Source organism: Rhinatrema bivittatum, chromosome 3, assembly GCF_901001135.1.
Source record: "Rhinatrema bivittatum chromosome 3, aRhiBiv1.1, whole genome shotgun sequence".
Lineage (NCBI taxonomy): Eukaryota > Metazoa > Chordata > Amphibia > Gymnophiona > Rhinatrematidae > Rhinatrema > Rhinatrema bivittatum.
In genome coordinates this window covers 171,880,613-171,901,185 of record NC_042617.1, presented here as the reverse complement: position 1 = coordinate 171,901,185, position 20,573 = coordinate 171,880,613, and the positions used below count along the sequence as shown (strand labels likewise).

The following is a 20,573-nucleotide window of genomic DNA, read 5'->3' as shown; positions in this document are numbered from 1 at the left end:
CATTCGGGAGACTGTTTTCAAGGGTGATGATTCAGATGAACTGAACCAAATCACAGTGAACCTGGAAGATGTGGTAGGCCAGACTGACCAGCTGAAGAGTAGTAAATCACCCAAACAGTATACACAACCAGGGATCTGAAACATAAATTAAGTTTCAGATCTATTTCAATTAATTTGTAACCTATCATTAAAATCATCTGTTGTACCTGAAGACTAGAGGGTGGCCAATGTAACCCCAGATACGTAAAAAAAGGGCTCCAGCAGTGATCCGAGGAACTATAGATCGGTGAATCTGACTTCAGTGCTGGGAAAAATCAAGTAGCTGTTATATAGAATAAAATCACAACACATTTAGACAGACATGGTTTAATGGGGCACAGCATGGATTTACCCAAGTGAAGTCTTGCCTCACAAAGCTACATTTTTTTGAAGGGGTGAACAAACATGTGGTGTATTTGGATATTCAGGTTATTGACTACGTCCCTCATGCAAGGCTTCTAAGAAAACTACCCTGTTTCCCCGAAAATAAGACAGTGTCTTATATTAATTTTTGCTACCAAAGATGCACTAGGCCTTATTTTCAGGGGATGCCTAATACAGTTGAGCTGCTGGCTGCCCCTGCGTCAGCCATGCCTCACCAGTGTGCTGTCAGAGAGAGGTAAGAGTGTGCAGCATTCATGGTAGTCAGCTTGGGCTGACTCTGCTGCTTTTGAACCTCTGCACACTGCTTGGAAGGGGTCCCCCGACTGGTACTGCCACCATCCCCAGATGTCAGTAATCTTGATGCCACTGTCACTGCTGCCACATGGCTATTGGGGAGGCGCCGATTGCTGCTACTGACACTGAAGCCCATTCTGCTGCCTCCTCTGTGCAGGCCCCATGAGCTTCCACTTTCTCCATGCTGATCTCATACATTGTGAGATCCGCATAGAGAAAGTGCTATTCTTGCACATTCCCAAAGATTACATGTGCCAATCACTAAAAAGTAAATTTTTTTTTTTTACCTTTGCTGGCTGATGTTAGTTTTCTAATCAGTTGGTCACAGGCTTTTTTTTCCCACCTTCCCTTTCTTATTTTTTTGCCAATTCCTTTTATATTGTCCTTTTTTCTTCCGTATTTCTTTTCTCTCCGTCTTCTTCCCTCAAACACAGTCAGGTTCTCATTCTCACATGCATTTCTCTCTCTCACACACACAGGCCCTCACTGTCACATGCTGTCTCTCATACAATCATTCATACACACAGTCTCTCACTGGCACATGATGTCTGACTCTCACACACACAGGCTCTCTCTCACTCCCACATGCTGTCTTGCTCAAGCATAGGCTCTCACCGTCACACGCTGTCTCTCTCACACACACAGAGGCTCTCACATGCTGCCTCTGCAAACATTCAGATCCTCACTCCCACACACAATCTCTCAACTCATCTCATACACGCACGCACACACCCTCTACAGACCCTCAGCCTCTCTCTCACCTCTGGGCCTCCTCTTCGCGGGTCGCCACAGGATGGGCTCTGCAGCAGCCCTGAACTTCTCGGACCTCTTCCTCGGCCCTGCTACCGGGCCTCTTCGACTTGGGATTCGCAGCAGCCCGCGGCGGCTCCTCTTCTGCACGCGCTGATGTTCTTTCTCCTTCCTGCCCGTGTGGCTCCGGCAACGTTTACTTCCGGGGCCGCACAGGCAGGAAGGAGGAAGAGCATCAGCGCGTTTGAACGCGATCTTTTTCTTCGGGCAAGGAGGCTCAGCGGCCGCATGAGCCTCCTTGCGCCCGGGCGCATCGGCTCCCCTCTGGATACCTCTGCAGGCTTCCTCTTCGCGGGTCGCCGCAGGATGGGCTCTGCAGCGGCCCTGAACTTCTCGGGCCTCTTCCTCTTCTTGGGCCGCTGCGACTTGGGATTCGCAGCAGCCCGCGGCGGCTCCTCTTCTGCACGCTCTGATGCTCTTTCTCCTTCCTGCCCGTGTGGCTCCGGCAACGTTTACTTCCGGGGCCGCACAGGCAGGAAGGAGAAAGAGCATCAGCGCATTTGAACGCGATCTTTTCCTTGTGCCTGGGGGCATTGGCTCCCCTCGGGATACCACTGCTCGCGTCTGTAATACTTTGGAAACTATTTAAAAAAAAAAAAAAAAATGACGTCACAGGATTGACCGGCCCACCGGGGGAAGCCCGATCCCCCGATAGGTCAATCCACCCCTGTTTACAAGGGATGTCTTATTTTCAGGGGAGGTCTTATATTTAAGAATTTGGCAAAACCTCTACTAGGTCTTATTTTTGGGGGATGTCTTATTTTCGGGGAAACACGGTAAAATGTCATGGGTTAGGAGGTGATGTCCTTTTGTGGATTGCAAACTGGTTAAAAGAAAGGAAACAGTAGGAATAAATGGTCTGTTTTCACAGTGGAAATAGGTAAACAATGGAGTGCCTCAGGGATCTGTACTTAGACCGGTGCTTTTCAATATATTTATAAATGATCTGGAAAGGGATACGACGAGTGAAGTGATCAAATTTACAGATGACACAAGATTATGCAAAATAGTTAAATCTCATGTGGATTGTGATAAATTGCAGGAGGACCTTATGAGACTGGAAGATTGGGCTTGCAAATGGCAGATGAACTTTAATGTGGACAAGTCTGTGATGCATATAGCAAAAAATATCCTTTGCTGCAGTTACACAATGTTAGGTTCTACCTTAGGAAAGAGATCTAGGAATAATAGTGGATAATACATTGACATCATTGGCTCAGTGTGTTGTGGCGGTTAAAAAAGCAGAAATTATTAGGAAGGGAATGGCAAATAACAGTGGATTTCATAATGTCTGTATTGCTCCATGGAGAGACCACCTTGAATACTGTAAGAAATTCTGGTCACCACATCTGAAAAAGATATAGTTGCACTGAAGAAAGTGCAGAGAAGGGCAACCAAAATAAGGGGCATGGAACGGCTCCCCTATGAAAAAAGGCTAAAGTGGTTAGGGCTGTTCAGTTTGGAGAAGAGACGACTGAGGATATGACAGAGGTCTACAAAATCATGAAAGGACTTGAACAGTTTAATGTAAGTGTTGTTTACTCTCTCAGGTAATAGGACTAGGGGGCACTCAAAGTCAGCAAGTAGTTAATTTACATCAAATTGAAGAAAATTCTTTTTCACATAGTTAAGCTCTGGAATTCATTGCCATAGCATGTGGTTACAGCAGTGAGTAACTGGGTTTTAAAAAGATGTGGATAAAATCCATAAACTATTAATCATTAAGGAATAGTAGCTTGAGATCTATTTATTGTTTGGATATTTGCCAGGTACATGTGACTTTGATTGGCCACTGTTGAAAATAGGATGCTGGGCTTGATGGACCCTTGGTCTGACCCAGTATGGCATATCTTATGTTCTGATGTCAGTTTCTGTGCCTTTTGAGAGGTTTGGTCTGCATCTGGCGCTAGTCTCGTAGGAGGGAGTTTGAAGTAAGCTCTTTGCCATTTAATTCGGGAATGATATTTCGGACAGATGCCAGCTCCATTTGGTGCATGCTTTGGGTAGTCATAATAGCGACTCTGCTGTTATCTGGCTTCTCAGCTGATCATTAAGTTCTATCTTCAACTATAATTTAACTAAACTGCTCTTTAAGGATTGGTTTGGCGAAGGCCTGGAAAACTTGGATTGTGTAGAATGAAGGCCCCATCTAACAGTTATTCATCTCATAGTAGGGATCTCAAGACTCAGGGGATTCAAGTCCTGGTGTTTAAAAAAAACAAAAACACTACCAAAATAGATGAGCAAGGATGGCACGGCAGACTCCAACTCCTCTAGGATGGTGCAGTGAATACATGGACCCCTATTTCCGGTATCAGACAGGCAGATATCTGCCTGTCTTGTTTTAGATTTATTTATTTTTTTTTTTAATCTGACTGGATGGTTCAGTGGGACCTAAAAGAGCAGCAAAAAAAAAAAAAAAAACCACCAACAAAAATGGGTTGCTCTGTTTTTCACTAGTCCTGTTTTCCAATGATGATGTGATTACTGCTCAATCAAAGAAAAAGACTGCAAGATCTATTGTGCAGAGACTTAACTTAAGGAATGTAGCAAGGGTTCAGGAAGGTTTAGAATAATTCCTTTTCTTTGTGGTCCTGAAGGAAGGACCTTCACTCCATCCTGGACCTGAATCAGGTCCATGAATTCAAGGTAAGCCACTCCCAACTGCAAACCTTAAGGTCAGCAATTAGGGCAGATCAGAAAGGAGAGTCTGACATCTTGGAGCCTGTCAAAAGCGTATCTTCGCAGCTCTATCCTGAAGGATAAGAACATAAGATATGCTATACTGGGTCAGACCAAAGGTCCATCAAGCCCAGAATCCTGTTTCCAGCTGTGGCCAATTCAAGTCACAAATACTTGGCAATTATCCAAACATTAAATAGATCTCATTTTTCCTCTAGGAACTTACCCAAACCTTTTTAAAACCCATTTATACTAATTGCTGTAACCACATTCGCTGGCAATGAATTCTAGAGCTTAACTATGCACTGAGTGAAAAAGAACTTACTTCGATTTGTTTTAAAAGAGCTACTTGCTAACTAAATAACCCTTTTGGATCAGATGAACCCCACGATGGACATGAGGGAGAGATCTCTGGGAGCTGGCTGAAATGCAGGTGGTACCACTGGCAGATGATGAAGACGACTCATTGGTCCAATGTTATCTCTTCCCAGCGACCTGCAAAGCCGAGGAGACTGCCTGCCAACTGAGGAATCAGCTGAAGGGGAACTGCTAGCTGACTTAAGCTCCCTCGCCGCCAGTCAAAAGCCTCTGGCTGGGGAGTCAGTTGGGGTCTGGGGGCCCGTTGCTGGTGGGGGCAACCCCTGAAACCTGTTCAAGATTGGTGAGTCCGAGCAGCCGGCAGATAATACTTCCTCTGCCAATAGAAAGGTTTACGAGAACCTTGCCAGGAGGATTTCCTCGCTGAGGACAGCCCTTCTGAGGCACTAGCAGTCAGCTGCTGAAGGGTATCATGATGGTCCTGCAGCTGCGTCATCGCATCCCGAACCTTCTCTCAGAACAGATTCTCGCCTGTACAGGGGAGCTCGGCAAGCCTATCCTGGACCTCCAGTCGGAGGTGCGAGGCCCGGAGCCGAGCCATTCTTCTGGCACCGATACCCATGGCGGCTAGGCGGGCCGCAGCTTCAAAAACATTGTAGGTGGAGCTCACCTTGTGTTTTCCCTGCCTCCAGACCCAGCAAGGCAATGGCAGCAAGGGTTTCATGTTGTTGCTGGGGAAGACCCTCTGCAAAATCCTGGACTCACTTCCAGAGATTTCGGTTATGCTGAGTCATGTATGCTGAGTCATGCCTATACTTGCGTCCCATAAGGCGGACTCCATGACTGATTGGTGGGGGAACTGTCTTCTCTCAAACCAAACCAAGTAGGTGGCATCAGCCTTCCTGTTAACTGGGGAGACTGAGATGGGGTGTTCCCATATGCGGAGGAGGAGTTCCTTGAAAATGTGGATCGGAGCCGCCACAATTCCCTTAGGAGCGAACTGGAGCACTTCCAGCATCTTGTGACATGCATCCTCTTCTGTAAGGAGCTGAACGAGGATGGCCTCAGCTATAGCCCTAACACAGCAAAAGACAGGTCCTCGATTGGTGAATGACACCGCTCCTCTGGAGGAGAGGGATCTGAGAGGGGGTCGTCAGAGTAATCTGAGGACAAGTCCATGGAGTCACCACCCCAAGAGTCATAGGGACCTTCCTCTTCACTTGGACGCCGAGTGTCGTAAGGAGCATCGGCCCTGGGCTCCGAGGGCCTCGAATGCCATGAGGGCATCGACAGCACCGATGGATCCCCCGTATCGGGGGGGGGGGGGAATCATTGGCCGTGGCAAGCCAGAGGGGGTCTGTTAACGGCTCGAGGAACCGTGGACAAGGAAACATGATACTGGCCCTGTCTTCCTCCTCAGAGGACCCGAGAACTGGGATCATTCCAATGGAGAGCATCGGTGGCTGCTGAGGCATCGAGGATCCCTCAGGCACCGGCTGCGTTGGTAGGGCGCCAAGAAGAACATCCAGATGCTCAGAGGTGCTAACACCAATGGCGGATGTTCGGGCACCGGTATGGGGACCAGTGGCACCGGCAGCTCGACGCTCTGTAGTGCCTTGAGGACCACCGATTGCACCCTGTGATCCAACTCCTCCTGGAAGTCCTGGATGGTCAGGAATAATGGAGGGGGACGAGGCGTCGCCGCCTCATCCTCGGATCCCCGGGGATTCACAGTGCTCTGTACCGGTGTCAGTGGGGAATACCTCAGGCTACCGGGGGCACTGGAGGATGGAGGCCTCAAATGGCGGCTCAGCAGCCAGCAATGCCACCCCGGAACCATGTCTGGATGGTGATCAGTGCCGTTGCTTCCGGGACCACTTCCAGTGCTCGGCCAGGTCGTTCCCTGGCACAGAGGAAGTCGATGACCCCGAGGTTTGGGGGAGTGGAAAGACCATAGCGGATCGATCCTCTCCCCAATCCTTGGGGGTGATAGCTAGAGGGGTCATGAGAGGGAGTGACTCAGACGGCTCATTGCGATCCTTGAGTGTCGAAGAGACAGACGCAGACGTGGAGGACTTCGGGTCCCGAAAAGTTTCTCCATTTTGTCGAGATGCGCCCTACACCCTTTAGGTGTCATCTGGTCGCACAGACAGCACCCACGGATGTCGTGCGAAGCCCCCAGGCAGAGAATGCACACCTCGTGCGGATCCTTGATGGACATGGTCTGCGGGCACTGGGGACACCAACGAAAACCAGGGAACGCCATGAAAAATACCCGACGTGCGGTCGATGACTGACTGACAGCGTAGAGTTGGGAGTCTGAAATCGACCACAAGTTGGAAAACATTTTTCCAAAAGGTATACCGTAACGATGAGGCACCAACCGCGAAGGGGGACCAGACGAAGATCAGGGAAAAACAGCGGAAAAAGTCACTTGGAGCACCAGACCGCGAGGCAACTGCACCGTGGAAAAGAAGAGACTGAAGGGGGACCTTGCGTGGACGTGCGGATAGTAGCAGGCTGGGCATGCTCAGTCTGCTGCCCAAAGTTTCCGTGCTGCGCTCCTTTGGAGGATGTCACCCACATGTGAGGACTACCATCCTGCTTGTCTTAGGAGAACAGGCATATCATGAGCAAGAGTAGTACAAGCATCTCCACACTGCCCTATGAACATATGTCAAATCTGCTCAGATGAGATCACTGCACAATCATAAGAACATAAGAACAATCATTGGTCTCATTGCTACTAATGTGAGCCAAGTTGTAAAGATGGTTTTGATTTTGTGGAAACTTGTCCATTGGAAACTGAATTGATCACCAATTTGTGTAAGTCACCAAAGGACTTTCAGATAACGACTTTTGGTCATTACTAACATGAGATAGATTTGAACCAAGAAATAAAACGTTCAGTGCCAACTGCCTTGAATTATCCAAGCTCCTGTAGCTCTTAATTTATTCTTGACTAAGCACACTTGAATATTTGTTTTGGGCAAGGTGGTGGGGATTATTTTTTTTTAATATGTAGAAGTATAGCTTATAGCTTCTTACCTGTTTAGGTGTAATTAATTAAACGCATAATAAAAGCTGGAATGTTCTAAACTGCTATACAATGGGAGAGTTAAAGTATTTCCTGCTTAATATAAATTTGGCTTTGAATTTCAGAGGGATTTTTAAAATATTACACTTGGAAAAGGGAAACAACTTTTAAATTACAATATCTTCCTGTCCTCTGTATAAACTGATTTTAAACTGAATTTATCATCAAATTTCCGCTTGTAGTTGTAGCTTTCAAGGTTTCCCAACAAACTGAACAGTATATTGCAGAATTAAACCTACCTCATGGTCATTGTGATCCATAAGCCAAAACCCTTGAATAAGCTTAACTAAACCCCAAGGAATAGCAAAGGCTGTTGGGAAAGATTCAACTGAAGTCTCTGTTTTATTTGGAAAGGAATACATAATATCCAGCAGCAAATAAATGGTCTGGCCAAAGCTGATTAAGGCTAATACATAACAGAATGAACATTAGGTAACAATCAAATTTCTTAGACATGTATTAAAGTGAAATCATATAAATAAAAATGTATTTCCATAATAAACTCAGTAAACCATTAGCATAATTTTCACCCATGCAAAGAATTACTCTATATAATGTAACAATGGAAGTTAGACTGCAAAATTTCTTAAACATTAGTAAGATTATAAAAAAAAAAGTCTACCCTCAAAAATGAGCTTATTTTCATTCATCTTTTGCATATAGTCCTTAAATTAGATTTTAGCAGCTTTAAAAAAGCTGGAAATATTACCCATAACAGTATCTGCCCTCCATCATGAATGCGCAAGTTCCTACTTAAGGAAAGCTTTATTTTTGATGAAAAAATATAGATCATCAAATGTGTTTGTTTTGGGCTAATATTGCCTGAAATTATAAATATTTAGTTTTCTCAAGTTTCAAATTTAATTTTAAAAGTCTAATAAAATATATTTATCTAAACTTAGGAATCTAGGAAAGAAACTAAACTTACTGAGAGAACAATTAACATTACAAATTTACAAACATACTTTTTTTTTTTTTTTTTAATGAACATAAATGCCATGCTGAGTCAGACCAATGGTCCATCTGTGAATCCAGATCATCTGGAAGAATCCAGCAAATCAATATGAAAGACTATTTCATGTTACTCTCCCAAGAATTAAGAAGTGGAGAAACTAAAGTCTATCTGGCTAATTGTTTATGAGCATGTTCTCCAGAAACTTGACCAAACTTTTTTCAAACGGATAGTAGCAGCCTTAACCACATTTTCTGGCAACAATCCACATCTTTACTGTGTGTTGATTGAAAAATACTCTTAAATTTGTTTTAAATCTGTTAATTTCAGGAAGAGTCACCTAGTCTTAGCACTGATAGTGTAAATAACTATTCCTATTAACCTGTTCCGTACCACAAATGTTATAATCCAGCCCCTCCCCCTCCCCTCCCTCCTTACTCTCCCTACTCTGGCTCGCCCCTTTCTTATTCCCCTCCGACTTGGGCTCTGACATCATCAGCAGTTGCTAGGGCCTGGGAACACCCAGCATCCCTTCTGCTATCTGCAGTGTTTCTCTTTCTGTGATTCTGCCAGTGAGTCGTGGGTTTTTTGGTTTTGTTTCATTTTGCTGGTGAGGCCTGTTTCTGCTGCCTGTGCCGCAGCAGACCTACTGCCCCACGCTCCTCCCTCACTGCCTGCAGCCCTCTCCCCTGCTGCGGGTGATGTTATTGCATCGCACATGTGCAGATGCGACGCAGTGTTTACCCGAAGCCCTAATAATCTTATAGTATATAGAGAAATAAAAATGGTATTGTCTAAAGAAAGAAAAATATATTCCTCAAGTTCTGTGAATACAGAAGTGTTGTGAGTACAGATTTGTCAAAAAAAAGAAAAAAACATATCTATACTTACATCCAAAAAACTCCATGCTGTTAAAATAGTGAAACCCCCTTTTAGGAATTGGAAAGATTAAATGTGATAGTATGTAAAGATTAAATGTGATAGTATTAAATGTGATAGAAATATGTAGTTAATTCCTATCTCTCTTACTCCTCTCTCGTATTCCTAGCTACTCTAGCTCCCAAGTTTAATCCCCCTGTTATATTGTAACTTTGCTAGTTTCGACCTTTCTTATTTATGGTTACTTTGGTTTATCCCTTGTTCCATGTAAACCGGCCTGATATGAATCCCATTCATGAAGTCCGGTATAGAAATATTTTTAAATAAATAAATAAATAAACAAACCTCTACCATATCTCAGCTATGTTGTCTCTTCTAGCTGAAGAGTGAAGTAGCCACCTAGTGGTTAGAGCAGCATATTAAGATCCAGGGAAACTAGAGTTCAAATCTTGCTGATACTACTTATGATCTTGGGCAAATCATTTATTTATTTATTCAAATGCTTATACTCCGCACCCTTCAACTGGGTGATTGTTAGAGAGAATTACAATTTCAAAATTAAAACATTACATCAACAATTTAATAACATTAAAATACATACATATATAAATATGGCCATCAACCAAATGTTTCTTTCAACAAAATAGATTAACTGCTTTCTAAAATCCTTTCCATCAGTCTGACATTTAAGCTGACTGGTAAAGAATGCCGCGTAATAGTCGCAACATATGAGAAAGTCCTGTCTTTAGAACTTTGCAAATGGAAGGCATTATTAGCTGGAACCATCAGAAGCGCTCTAGCAGCAGATCATAAATTATGACCAAGCTTATACCATTCCAACCTCTGTTGTAAAACACATCTCTCACCTGACATCAAAAGCCTATGTACGACGACAAGCTTGAATCTTGATCCTAGTCGTACCGGTAACCAATGTAGTTCCCTTAATACAGGTTGGATATGATTGCTCCAACACAAGCCCATTAAAAAACATGTAACTACATGCTAAACCAATTGCCTTACACGTAATAGTTTGTTAGGTAATCCTACATAAAGAACTGCAGTAGTCTAACTGGACCAGTACCAAGGCCTGAAGTGCAGTTCTGAACAGGTCTCTCGGTAGGACTGAAGTTGCTTTATTAACTTCAACTTATAAAAGGAGGATTGAGAAACTCTATGTTTATGGCATTGTAGAGTGAGCTGAGAATCCAAAATCACTCCCAGATTCCTTACCTTGGTTAGAAAAAGAAGGTCAATATTCTCAACAATTATTGGAGGAACCCCTGGGAGTAGTGTGGGTGATCGCACCCACAAGAGTTTCGTTTTTGTAAGATTCAGCACTAAACCATTCATGTATTCTCATGATACATACTTGGAAAAATAAAGGGAACTTGCCATCTTCATCGCATGGGATAAATATCTGCATGTCGTCCACCCACGACACACCCAATTCATTCAACAAATTTCCCAATGGGCCAGATAAAGGTTAAAAAGGGTCGATGACAGTGCAGATTCCTGTGGCACCCCAGGGCAATATCATACCATCGGGAACAAGGATTCAAACTATTACAAAACTGTCCCCAACAATCCAAATGATCTTAACCCAGACAATAGAATATGACTGGCACATAAGGCCAGTTTAATCAGAATACCCACCCTACCCAGATCAAGATAGTATAATAAAGTATCCATCAGGGACAATAACAGCAATTCTGTATTGTGACCCTTGAGAAAACCAAATTGTTTTTTGTCCAAGAAATAATATTCAGCCACATATTCATCAAGTTGCATCAACACCCCTTTTCAAATATTTTTGCCAGAATAGGCAAATTAGAAATTGGATGAAAATTTGAAAGATCATTAATCACTTTACTATCATCTTTTTGTATTGGCCTACCAATTGCTTTCTTTAATAAGTCGGGAATATGCCCTTCTTGCAAGGACCAATTAACAATGGATCTAATCTCATAAGTACCTTAATACTACTAACAATTATAAATGCGCAAGGATCGAGATTAGAAGTAGTAGACTTTACGTGAGACACTATAGTGGTAATTTCTTTTAATGACATCAATCTGAACTCACAACATGTTGCTGCATGAGTTGTTACAGACACACTATTTTCCATCGATAAGCAAGTGAATCAGCCATGCTGTCTTGGGGTAGAACATCATCCGGTGGCTCGTGGCTCAGAACCTTCTCAATATAGCAGAGCTTGACGCTCTGCCCATGCGTGGACATTCCTGTGCAATTCTCAGTCATTGGTCTTCAGTTGCTTTTTTACACATCTCACAGTGGACGCAAAACTTCTCACCACACATCATTGAGAGCCAAACAGCACTTTTACTGATTGAAAAATGTCAAAAAAAAAAGCCCCGGGATTTAAATATTGTTCCTGCGGACACATGTCCGCAACCAGACAATTATTTATGTCTGGGCCTGGAGTACGATCAGGTTACATGTAAGGACTGTGGCCGCATTTCCCCACAGGCCGGAAGACAGAGGGCCGAAAATATCGCAAGGTTGCAGGAGACAGAAGCAGGATTTTCCCCATTGGGAAGTTACATGTCTTCACTCCAATGTTCAGTTCATTCATCACAGGGCCCCAAGTCTCAACATCCAATCCTGCAAAAGAACTTTTTCAGAAGGCCCGAAATCAATAGTGCAACACAAGCAAAAAAACAAGCACCCCAAGCCTACCGAAGCCAAACCCCAGAATGATCAGGTTAGTGCTTCAAGGCTGAAAACAAAGGTCCTCGCAAAATAAATCTGCGTTGGTGCAAGTTAAAGTGATACGAGTCAAGGCAGACACCCAAAAAAGCGTCTGAGACCCATGTGGTGGACACAACCAAACACAAAATGCCTCAACACTGTGCACACGGGCCACACCACAATGCACGGCACATTGCCAGCCAAAGCTGCATGATGTGGAGCAATCGTGCACGAAGCATGCGTTGACGCACGAAGCAAATGCAGGCCGAGCAAAACTGGCAAAGACACCATGTGACGCAGATCCACTGCACTTGAAGCAATTGAGGTTCTTGAAACCACCCAGGCAAAAACTGCAGGAGGGACAATTATGGCCCAATTCTCAGTCTGGTGATTGACACCATTCCGAGAAAATTTCAGCTCCGTGCGATTTGCAGAGAGGTAGACCATCACCGAATCTAGAGGTCTGTCAACGTAGAACCCATCCTAGAAACATATGCCCAGACCATGGGCGTCCATGGTGAGATCATCTTCACTTATTTCGTTGGATTCATCACAAAATGGTCTTCAAGTATACTTGATTATCAGCAGCATCCAGACGAAGACAGGAATATCCACAACTTCAAGAAAAATTCTACCATAAAAAAAACACACACACTTTGAAGAGCCTGAGGTCAGTAGGCCTCTACACTCCCCAACTTCAGATATACATCTAGCTGCCATACCACAGTCACTAACAGAGGCAGCACTCTTCTTCACCAACACATAAGCTTCAGAGAGGAATACCTGCCCCAGTTTCTCCGAGGCAGAGTACAGAACTTTGACTGGCCCCTAGTGGGCATGCTCAGCATGGCACTAACCCTGCAGCCAGCAGGGGTCCCCCTTCAGTCTTATTTGAAAGCTACAGGCAGTGCCGAAAATAAAATTACAAAACGTTACGAACCCAACATCGCGGGGCGGCGGGTGGGTTTCGTAAGTCTAACATCCTGCTGTCCTGTGAGAACACCTGTTACAGATAAGCAACATTTGCTTTCTCACAGGACAAGCAGGATGGTAGTCCTCACATATGGGTGAGTACTGAGATGAGGATGTCCTAACATGCACCAAGTGCACCCAAAAGGCATGCAACAGACACAACAACTGGGGTGGAATTTGGAAGAGGGCATCCTGAACCCCACTGGGCAGGCGGAAGGATGTTGGTATGTCACGTTGGAAATAGGTTACGAAGGACAGATTGGCCGAAGATGGAATCTTGTCTTTCGGCTTTGTCCAAGCAATAGTGGGCTGCAAAGCTGTGGAGAGAACTCCAGGTAGCAGCCCTGGAAATGTCAGGAAGCAGCACCAATCGTAGGTGTGCTACTGAAGTCGCCATGGCCCTCACAGAGTGTGCTTTAACACGGTCTTGGAATGGAATGCCCGCTTGCTGGTAGCAGAAGGATATGCAGTCCACCAACCAGGAGGAGAGAGTGTTTACCCACAGGCTTCCCTAACTTGTTAGGGTGGAAAGAGACGAACAATTGAGTGCTTTCTCTGTGGGTAGCTGTACGGTCTAGGTAAAACGCTAGAGCCCGTTTACAGTCAAGAGTATGCAGAGCCTTTTCTCCTGGGTTGGCATGGGGCCTGGGAAAAAAGGTAGCTAGTATGATGAATTGATTGAAATGAAAATCCGAAACTACCTTAGGTAAGAATTTCAGGTGAGTGCGGAGTACCGCCCGGTCCTGCAGAAGTTTAGTGTAAGGCAGATAGGTAACTAGAGCCTGCAATTCACTAACTCTGCGAGCTGAAGTGATTGCCAAAAGGAAAATCACTTTCCATGTGAGATATCGAAGTTCACAAGAGTGAAGAGGCTCGAATGGTGGTTTCATGAGCCGACCCAGAACCAGATTACGGTCATAAGAAGGGGCCGTAGGACGTAGTGAAGGCTTGATATGGAGCAAGCCATTCTAAAAGCGTGTTACAAGGGGTTGTACTGATATAGGGACATCCCCGATACCCTTATGGAAGGCGGCTACTGCACTGACATGCATTCTGATGGAAGAAGTTTTTAGACCTGACTCTGATAAGTGCCAGAGATAGTCTAAAAACTTGGTAACTGGACAGGTAAAGGGGTCAAGGGTCTGAGAAGAGCATGACTTAAATCTGTTCTATTTGTAAGAGTAAGCTTTTCTCGTGGAAGGCTTCCGTGAAGCAATCAAAAGAGGGAAACTGATTCAGAAAGGTTAAGTGGTTGAGGGATTAATCTTTCAATATCCATGCCGTCAGGGATAAGGTGTGAAGATTGGGATGACGTAGGCTCCCGTTGTTCTGAGTGATCAGAAGCGGGTCCTTTCCCAAGGGAATGTGCCTGCGGATGAAGAGATCCTGAAGTATCGGAAACCACACTTGGCGCGGCCAGTGAGGTGCTATCAGGATCATGGTTCCCTTGTCCTGACGTAACTTCACGAGAGTCTTCGAGAGAAGAGGAAGTGGAGGGAATGTGCAGCGCAGACTGGTTGCCCATGAGAGGGAGAATGTGTCTCTGGGTTGAGAGAGTTTGCTGCGAATGAGTAGTTCTCCACTTTGCGGTTTTGTGGGGACGCAAGAGGTCTATCTGAGGATATCCCCATTGTTGAAAGATGGGGTTCGCTACAGAGGGGTTGAGAGACCACTCGTGCGGTTGAAAGACGCGACTCAGCTCGTCTGCCAGCACATTGTCCACTCCCGGCAACCAGGTGGCCCTGAGGTACATTGAATGGGAGAGAGCTTCCTCCCAAATCTGCGCAGCTTCCTGACACAGAAGGAAGGAGCCTGAGCCTCCCTGCTTGTTGATGTACCACATTGCCACCTGGTTGTCCGTCTTAATCAGGATGACTTGATTCGAGAGGCAATCCTGAAAAGCTCTGAGAGCATTTCTGATTGCTCGAAGTTCCAGGAAATTTATTTGGTGTTTGACTTCCTCTGGAGACCAAGGTCCTTGTGTCTGCAGATTGGCCACATGGGCTCCCCAACAGAGGTTGGAAGCATCGGTGGTGAGAGTGATTTCATGATTTGGAACCTGGAAGGGTAATCCCTGGAGGAGATTGGTCTGATTTTTCCACCAGGCGAGAGACAGACGGAGTGAGTCGGTGACATGGACAATGGTCGACAGAGGCTGAATAACTTGAGTCCATTGAGACCTCAGAGTCCAGTGCATGAGTCTCATGGCCAAGCGGGCCATTGGCGTGACATGGACTGAGAACGCCATGTGTCCCAGGAGGATGAGAAATTGGCGTGCAGTCGCAGAGTGCTGAGACTGCAGCTGGTGAGCAAGAGATACAAGAGTCAGTGCCCGTTGTCGAGGTAGGAAAGCCTTTGCCTATCAGGTGTCCAAGTCTGCCTCAATGAACGACAAGGTTTGAGATGGGACTACGTAGGATTTGTCGTAATTGACGAGAAATCCTAACAAAATTAACGTGTGTAAGGTTAGACTGAGGGACAACAGAGCAATTTGCTGAGTGGGAGCCCTGTTTAACCAGTCTTCCAGATAGGGGTAGACGTGAACACCTTGTGTCCTGAGGAAGGCTGCGACGACTACGAGGCATTTTGTAAAGACTCGTGGTGCAGACGCTAGGCCGAATGGAAGCACTCTGTATTGATAGTGCTTGGGGCCTACTAGGAACCTCAGGTACTTGCGATGAGCTGGAATTATCGCAATGTGGGTGTATGCATCCTGGAGGTCCAGAGAGTAGAGCCAGTCTCCTCTTTGTAGAAGAGGTAGAAGTGATCCCAAGGTGACCATCTTGAACTTTTCTCGCTGGAGGTACTTGTTGAGGGCCCGTAGGTCAAGAATAGGATGGACGCCTCCCGATTTTTTGAGGATTAGGAAGTACTGGGAATAGAACCCTAGGCCTTGCTGAGAGTATGGTACGGGTTCTATTGCTTTTGACTGGAGAAGGATGGAAACTTTTTTTTTTTTTTTTTTAATCAATTTTACAATTTTAATTCAAGAATACTTGAAGTTGAAATACATACACTACACATGATTCAAATCATTAAGTAAATAAACAACACAAAATAAGGGCCATAGCATATTTCCATCTAACAATAATAATTTCAATTTGCAATCCTAGCTATACAAATCTGTGTAGTATATTTTATAGCCCACAATATGGATCCAAGATTCACACAACCTTAAGGAAAATTTATTCATCATTAATCAAATATTGGGTGAGTTATTTTTCTAATAGACCTTCTAACACACCTTTAGAAGTTTACATATCAAGTTACAGGAGAGAATACAACAGAACTTTTTTTTTACTAGCGATAAAGGATGTTAATTGAGAGGGTTGAAAGAACATAAAAGAATTGCCTTGAAACTTAACCAAGAACTTGCAAGGGAACTTTAACAAAAACAATCCACCCATCTCCAACACTTGTGGCTTTAACAACAAAAATTGTTGATGCCTTTTCTGCGTCAACCTCGAGAGGTCAGGGAATATTTGAACTTTAAAGCCAAAAAAAGTTTCAGTTCGATGAGAGAAATATTTCTTAAAGACCCATTCTCTATCAGATTGAAGTAGAAAAACTACTATCAACGTTGTTGGTATAGCTGCACTTTCTTCCGATTGTTCAAGCAATTCTGAGATATTCATAGTTGATGTTTCTCTAGGGACCAATATCTGAAAGTTATCTAAATCAGACTCGATACTTTTCTTTGGTGGAATATAAAAGACTTTAGATATAATAGGAAGAGTCTCTTCAGTAATTTTTAAATTTTCAATCATATATTTTCTCCATAGATCTTTAGCAGCCATATATGGCAATTTTGGGATATTAATGTATCTCAGATATCTAGCACGCATCTGATTATCCAAATTTTCCACTTTCTGATGAAGAATTTGATTCTCCTTGATTAATTCACTTAGAAGATTGTTCAAACTTTCCATTTTTACATCTATAGATTGTATTTTCTTCGTTTTTTCCAAAAGATCTTTTTCAACATTCAGCATTTTTGTTTCTAGGTTTTCCACAGATTTAGCAGTTGATAGAATCTGGCGCTGAATATTGCTGTTGGTTTCTTTTATTGCTTCCCAAATAGTCTGTAAGGTAAAAGTTTGTGGTCTTGCCAGCTCACAGAGTTGAACCGGACCTTCGATAACTTCACCAACGCTAGCAGAAGTCCCTTCTCTCAAATTTTTCCGAGGCAGTTCTGGTGTCTCCCCTCTTTCCACTTGTTGATCCGCTTCGAGTGTTTCTCCCAACTCGGAACCCGGATGTAATATCGTGGAGAGACTTCCCTCCGACAACATGGGCTCTAGAGAGGTTACCCCCGAGGCACCCATTTGTTGTACCTCTGGTTCCTCTCTCTGTTGTTCGGCATGTCTCTGCGCTGGGTTTTCGGGCGGGCGTCTATCCTCCGGCGAAAATACCAACGAATGCTCAGGGCTGCTTACGGACTCATCTTCCCTCCGAGCCGCAGCCAGAGAGCTCCTGCCTGGAGTCTCAACTCCCCGGCGTATGTGGGCGTCCATTGGTCCCAAAACTGCATGAGTCGAGGGGGGCTCTAGAGCTAGCCGCTCCCTCGCTCTCTTCTTGCGGCCTGAATGCGGCATCAAACTACGGTAAGGCAAATTGGAAGGAGAGACGCTCACACACGTCTTACCTCTCCGCCATCTTGGATCGGATGGAAACCTTTTGATCCAGAAGAATGGAGTGTTCGGATGTTCTCCACATCTGTAGAGGTGGGGAGTCCGGTGGCAGGGCGAGAAAGTTCAGATGGTAACCCTGAGCAATGATTGCCAATACCCATTGGTCGGATGTGAGTGAATGCCACGTTGTGGAAGTGGCAAAATCGACCTCCCACTGGTATGTGCGACAGAGGAATCTGGCTGCTGCTCTCTAAGTGGAAGTCAAAAACCAGAAGCAGGTCCTGGTTGAGGAGCTGCCTGTAGTTTTTGTTTACTGGCTTGACGAGACTGCAGTTTTTGATAAGGTCTTGTGGCACGGGATCTGGTTGGTGGCGGGTAAGACTTCTTCGGGCGGAAGAAAGACTTCTTAGAGTCCTTTCTAAAGGGCTGTTTTGAGAAGAAGTCGGAAGGCATCAAAGAGAACTGTCTTAGGGTCTCATGATGATCCTTTAATTCTGCCACTGTCCGTTGAATCTGTTCACCAAACAGATTATCTCCAACACAAGGCAGGTCGGATAACCGGTCTTGTACTTCTGGACGTACGTCAGAAGACTTGAGCAAGGCCCACCGTCTTGCCAAAATAGCAGCTGCAGACACTCTGGTAGAGGTGTCAAAAATGTCATAAGAAGTTCTAATCTCATGCTTGCCTGCCTCAAAACCCTTGTTTACTAGGGTTTGTAATTGTTCTTGAAATTTCTGAGGTAGGGAGTCTGAGAAATCCTGTATCTGCTTGAAAATGACCCTGTCATATTGGGTCATAATAAAGTTGATAGGCGGCAATTCGGGAGATGAGCATGGCTCCTTGGAATACGCGGCAACCAATGTTAACTAGGAATTTCTGTTCCATTCCAAGAGGAACAGAAGAGTCAGGCTTTGACCTTTTCGCCCTCTTTTGTGCAGACTCTACCACAACCGAGTGGTGATCAAGCTGTGATTTTTGAAAACCTGGGGCTGACTGTACCAAATAGGTAGTGTCAGCTTTCCTGTGTACTGGAGCAATTGATCCAGGATGTTCCCAGTTCTTCTTGAGGAGATCGAGAAGGACCTGATGAATGGGAATAGAGGTGATTACCTTAGGGGCATCCAGAAATTGGAGCAACTCCATCATCTGGTGCCTATCATCCTGCTCCATCTGTAATTGGAAGGGAACCAATTCAGACATTTCCTTCACAAAATTTATAAAGGAAAGGTCCTCTGGGGGAAAACGCTTTCTACTCTCAGTAGGTGAAGGTGGTGAAGGTAAATCATTGGTGTCTGTTGAGGTATCATAACCTCAGGTATCATAAGGATCCGCACCCGTCCCTCTAGGAACTAGAGGGGGACAGGGTGGTTGGATACCTGAAGGACCTGGTCTAGGCTCCGAAGGAATCAGAGGAATTATCGGAGGCTCCAATAATGGCATCGAAGGCACCAGTGCAGGCATCGAAGGATGACTGTGGCGCTGACGGACGTACTGGCACCGATGGATGGGTCGGTGGCGAGGGACGTATTGGCATCGATGGCTGAGGCAGAACTCCCGATGGAGGGACGTGAAACGGTGTTTCTCCTCCTGATGATGCTGTCAGTGGGGGGCCATCGGAGACCTGGGATCCATCGGTGGAAAAGCGGCTATAAGCGCTTCCATCCTGGATAGCAGCGGTGCCAGCGCTGCCGGAATCGGGTCGATGATCGGTTCCAGAGGTGGTGCCGGTGTCGGTGCCAGAGGAACCTGAAGACGTTGCATCGCCTTGTCGATGGCCTCCTGAACCATCTGGTCCAGTTCTTCTTGGAGACCTGGAGCAAGCAGCCCCGGCTCCGGAACAAAAGAAGGAGGCAGAGGCATAGCCGGAGGGACCACTATTAAAGGTGGAGTCGCAGCTCCCGATCCCCGATCAGGTGAGGGTTGCCTCGGTGACCCGGTCGCAGGAATGGACGGTGCCTTTCCTGGATGGGGTTTTTTCGACAGCGGCTCGGACGATGGCGAGGTCGATGATTTCGCTCCCTCGATGGTCAGAGTCTTACGGTGTCAATGGCGATGTTTCTCCCTGCGATCCCCTCGATCCTGAGGGGGAGTAGAGGGTGTCGATGGCCGAGAAGTCGTCGATGCCGGTCGGTCACCGGTCGGTGGTCGATGCTGGCGCGAAGTTGACGTGCCGGCTTTGACGACGTCGATGCAATGGATGGAATCGGGGTTTGAGCACAGAAGAGAAAAGTTCCATCTTCTCCATTCTGACCTTGTGACCCTTCGGTATCATTAGGGCACATTTGGTGCAGGTCAAGACATCGTGCTCGCGTCCTAGACACATTACACAGACTTTATGGAGGTCTGTGAAAGACATGGTCTGGGTACAGTCCGGGCACCGACGAAACCCCAACGCCATGGAAAAAAATCGAGCCTTGGTACGGTCGACGGCCAGTAGGCCGCTAGGGCCAAACTCGACTGTAATCGACGGAAAACGGGTAAAAACTTACTGGAGTACCGCGGACCGACAAAAGATAGAGGAGGGACCCCTGTGGGGCAATTTAACTTTTAGTAATTCCGTGAGGAAAATTTCTGTCAGGAATCTCTTCAGGGCTCCTTTACCGCGAGGCTACTGCTGCGTAGAAAAAAGAAGACTGAAGGGGGACCCCTGCTGGCTGCAGGGTTAGTGCCATGCCGGGCATGCCCAGTAGGGGCTAGTCAAAGTTTTAGAAACTTTGACAGAATTTTTCTGTGATTGGGCTCCATCCTGTGATGTCACCCATATGTGAGGACTATCATCCTGCTTGTCCTGTGAGAAAGTCTGTT

At 45.5% G+C, this 20,573-nt stretch overlaps 1 protein-coding gene across 2 annotated transcripts in view; it reads right to left on the bottom strand.

Moving 5' to 3' along the window:
• Positions 1-20,573, bottom strand: part of AHCTF1 (AT-hook containing transcription factor 1) — a 564,884-nt gene that overhangs the window by 273,413 nt on the left and 270,898 nt on the right. For both annotated transcript variants that reach the window (XM_029593945.1, XM_029593946.1), the window contains exon 20: positions 7,864-8,010. In XM_029593945.1, the coding sequence (XP_029449805.1) occupies positions 7,864-8,010 (147 nt within the window). The remainder of the gene's footprint in view (positions 1-7,863; positions 8,011-20,573) is intronic.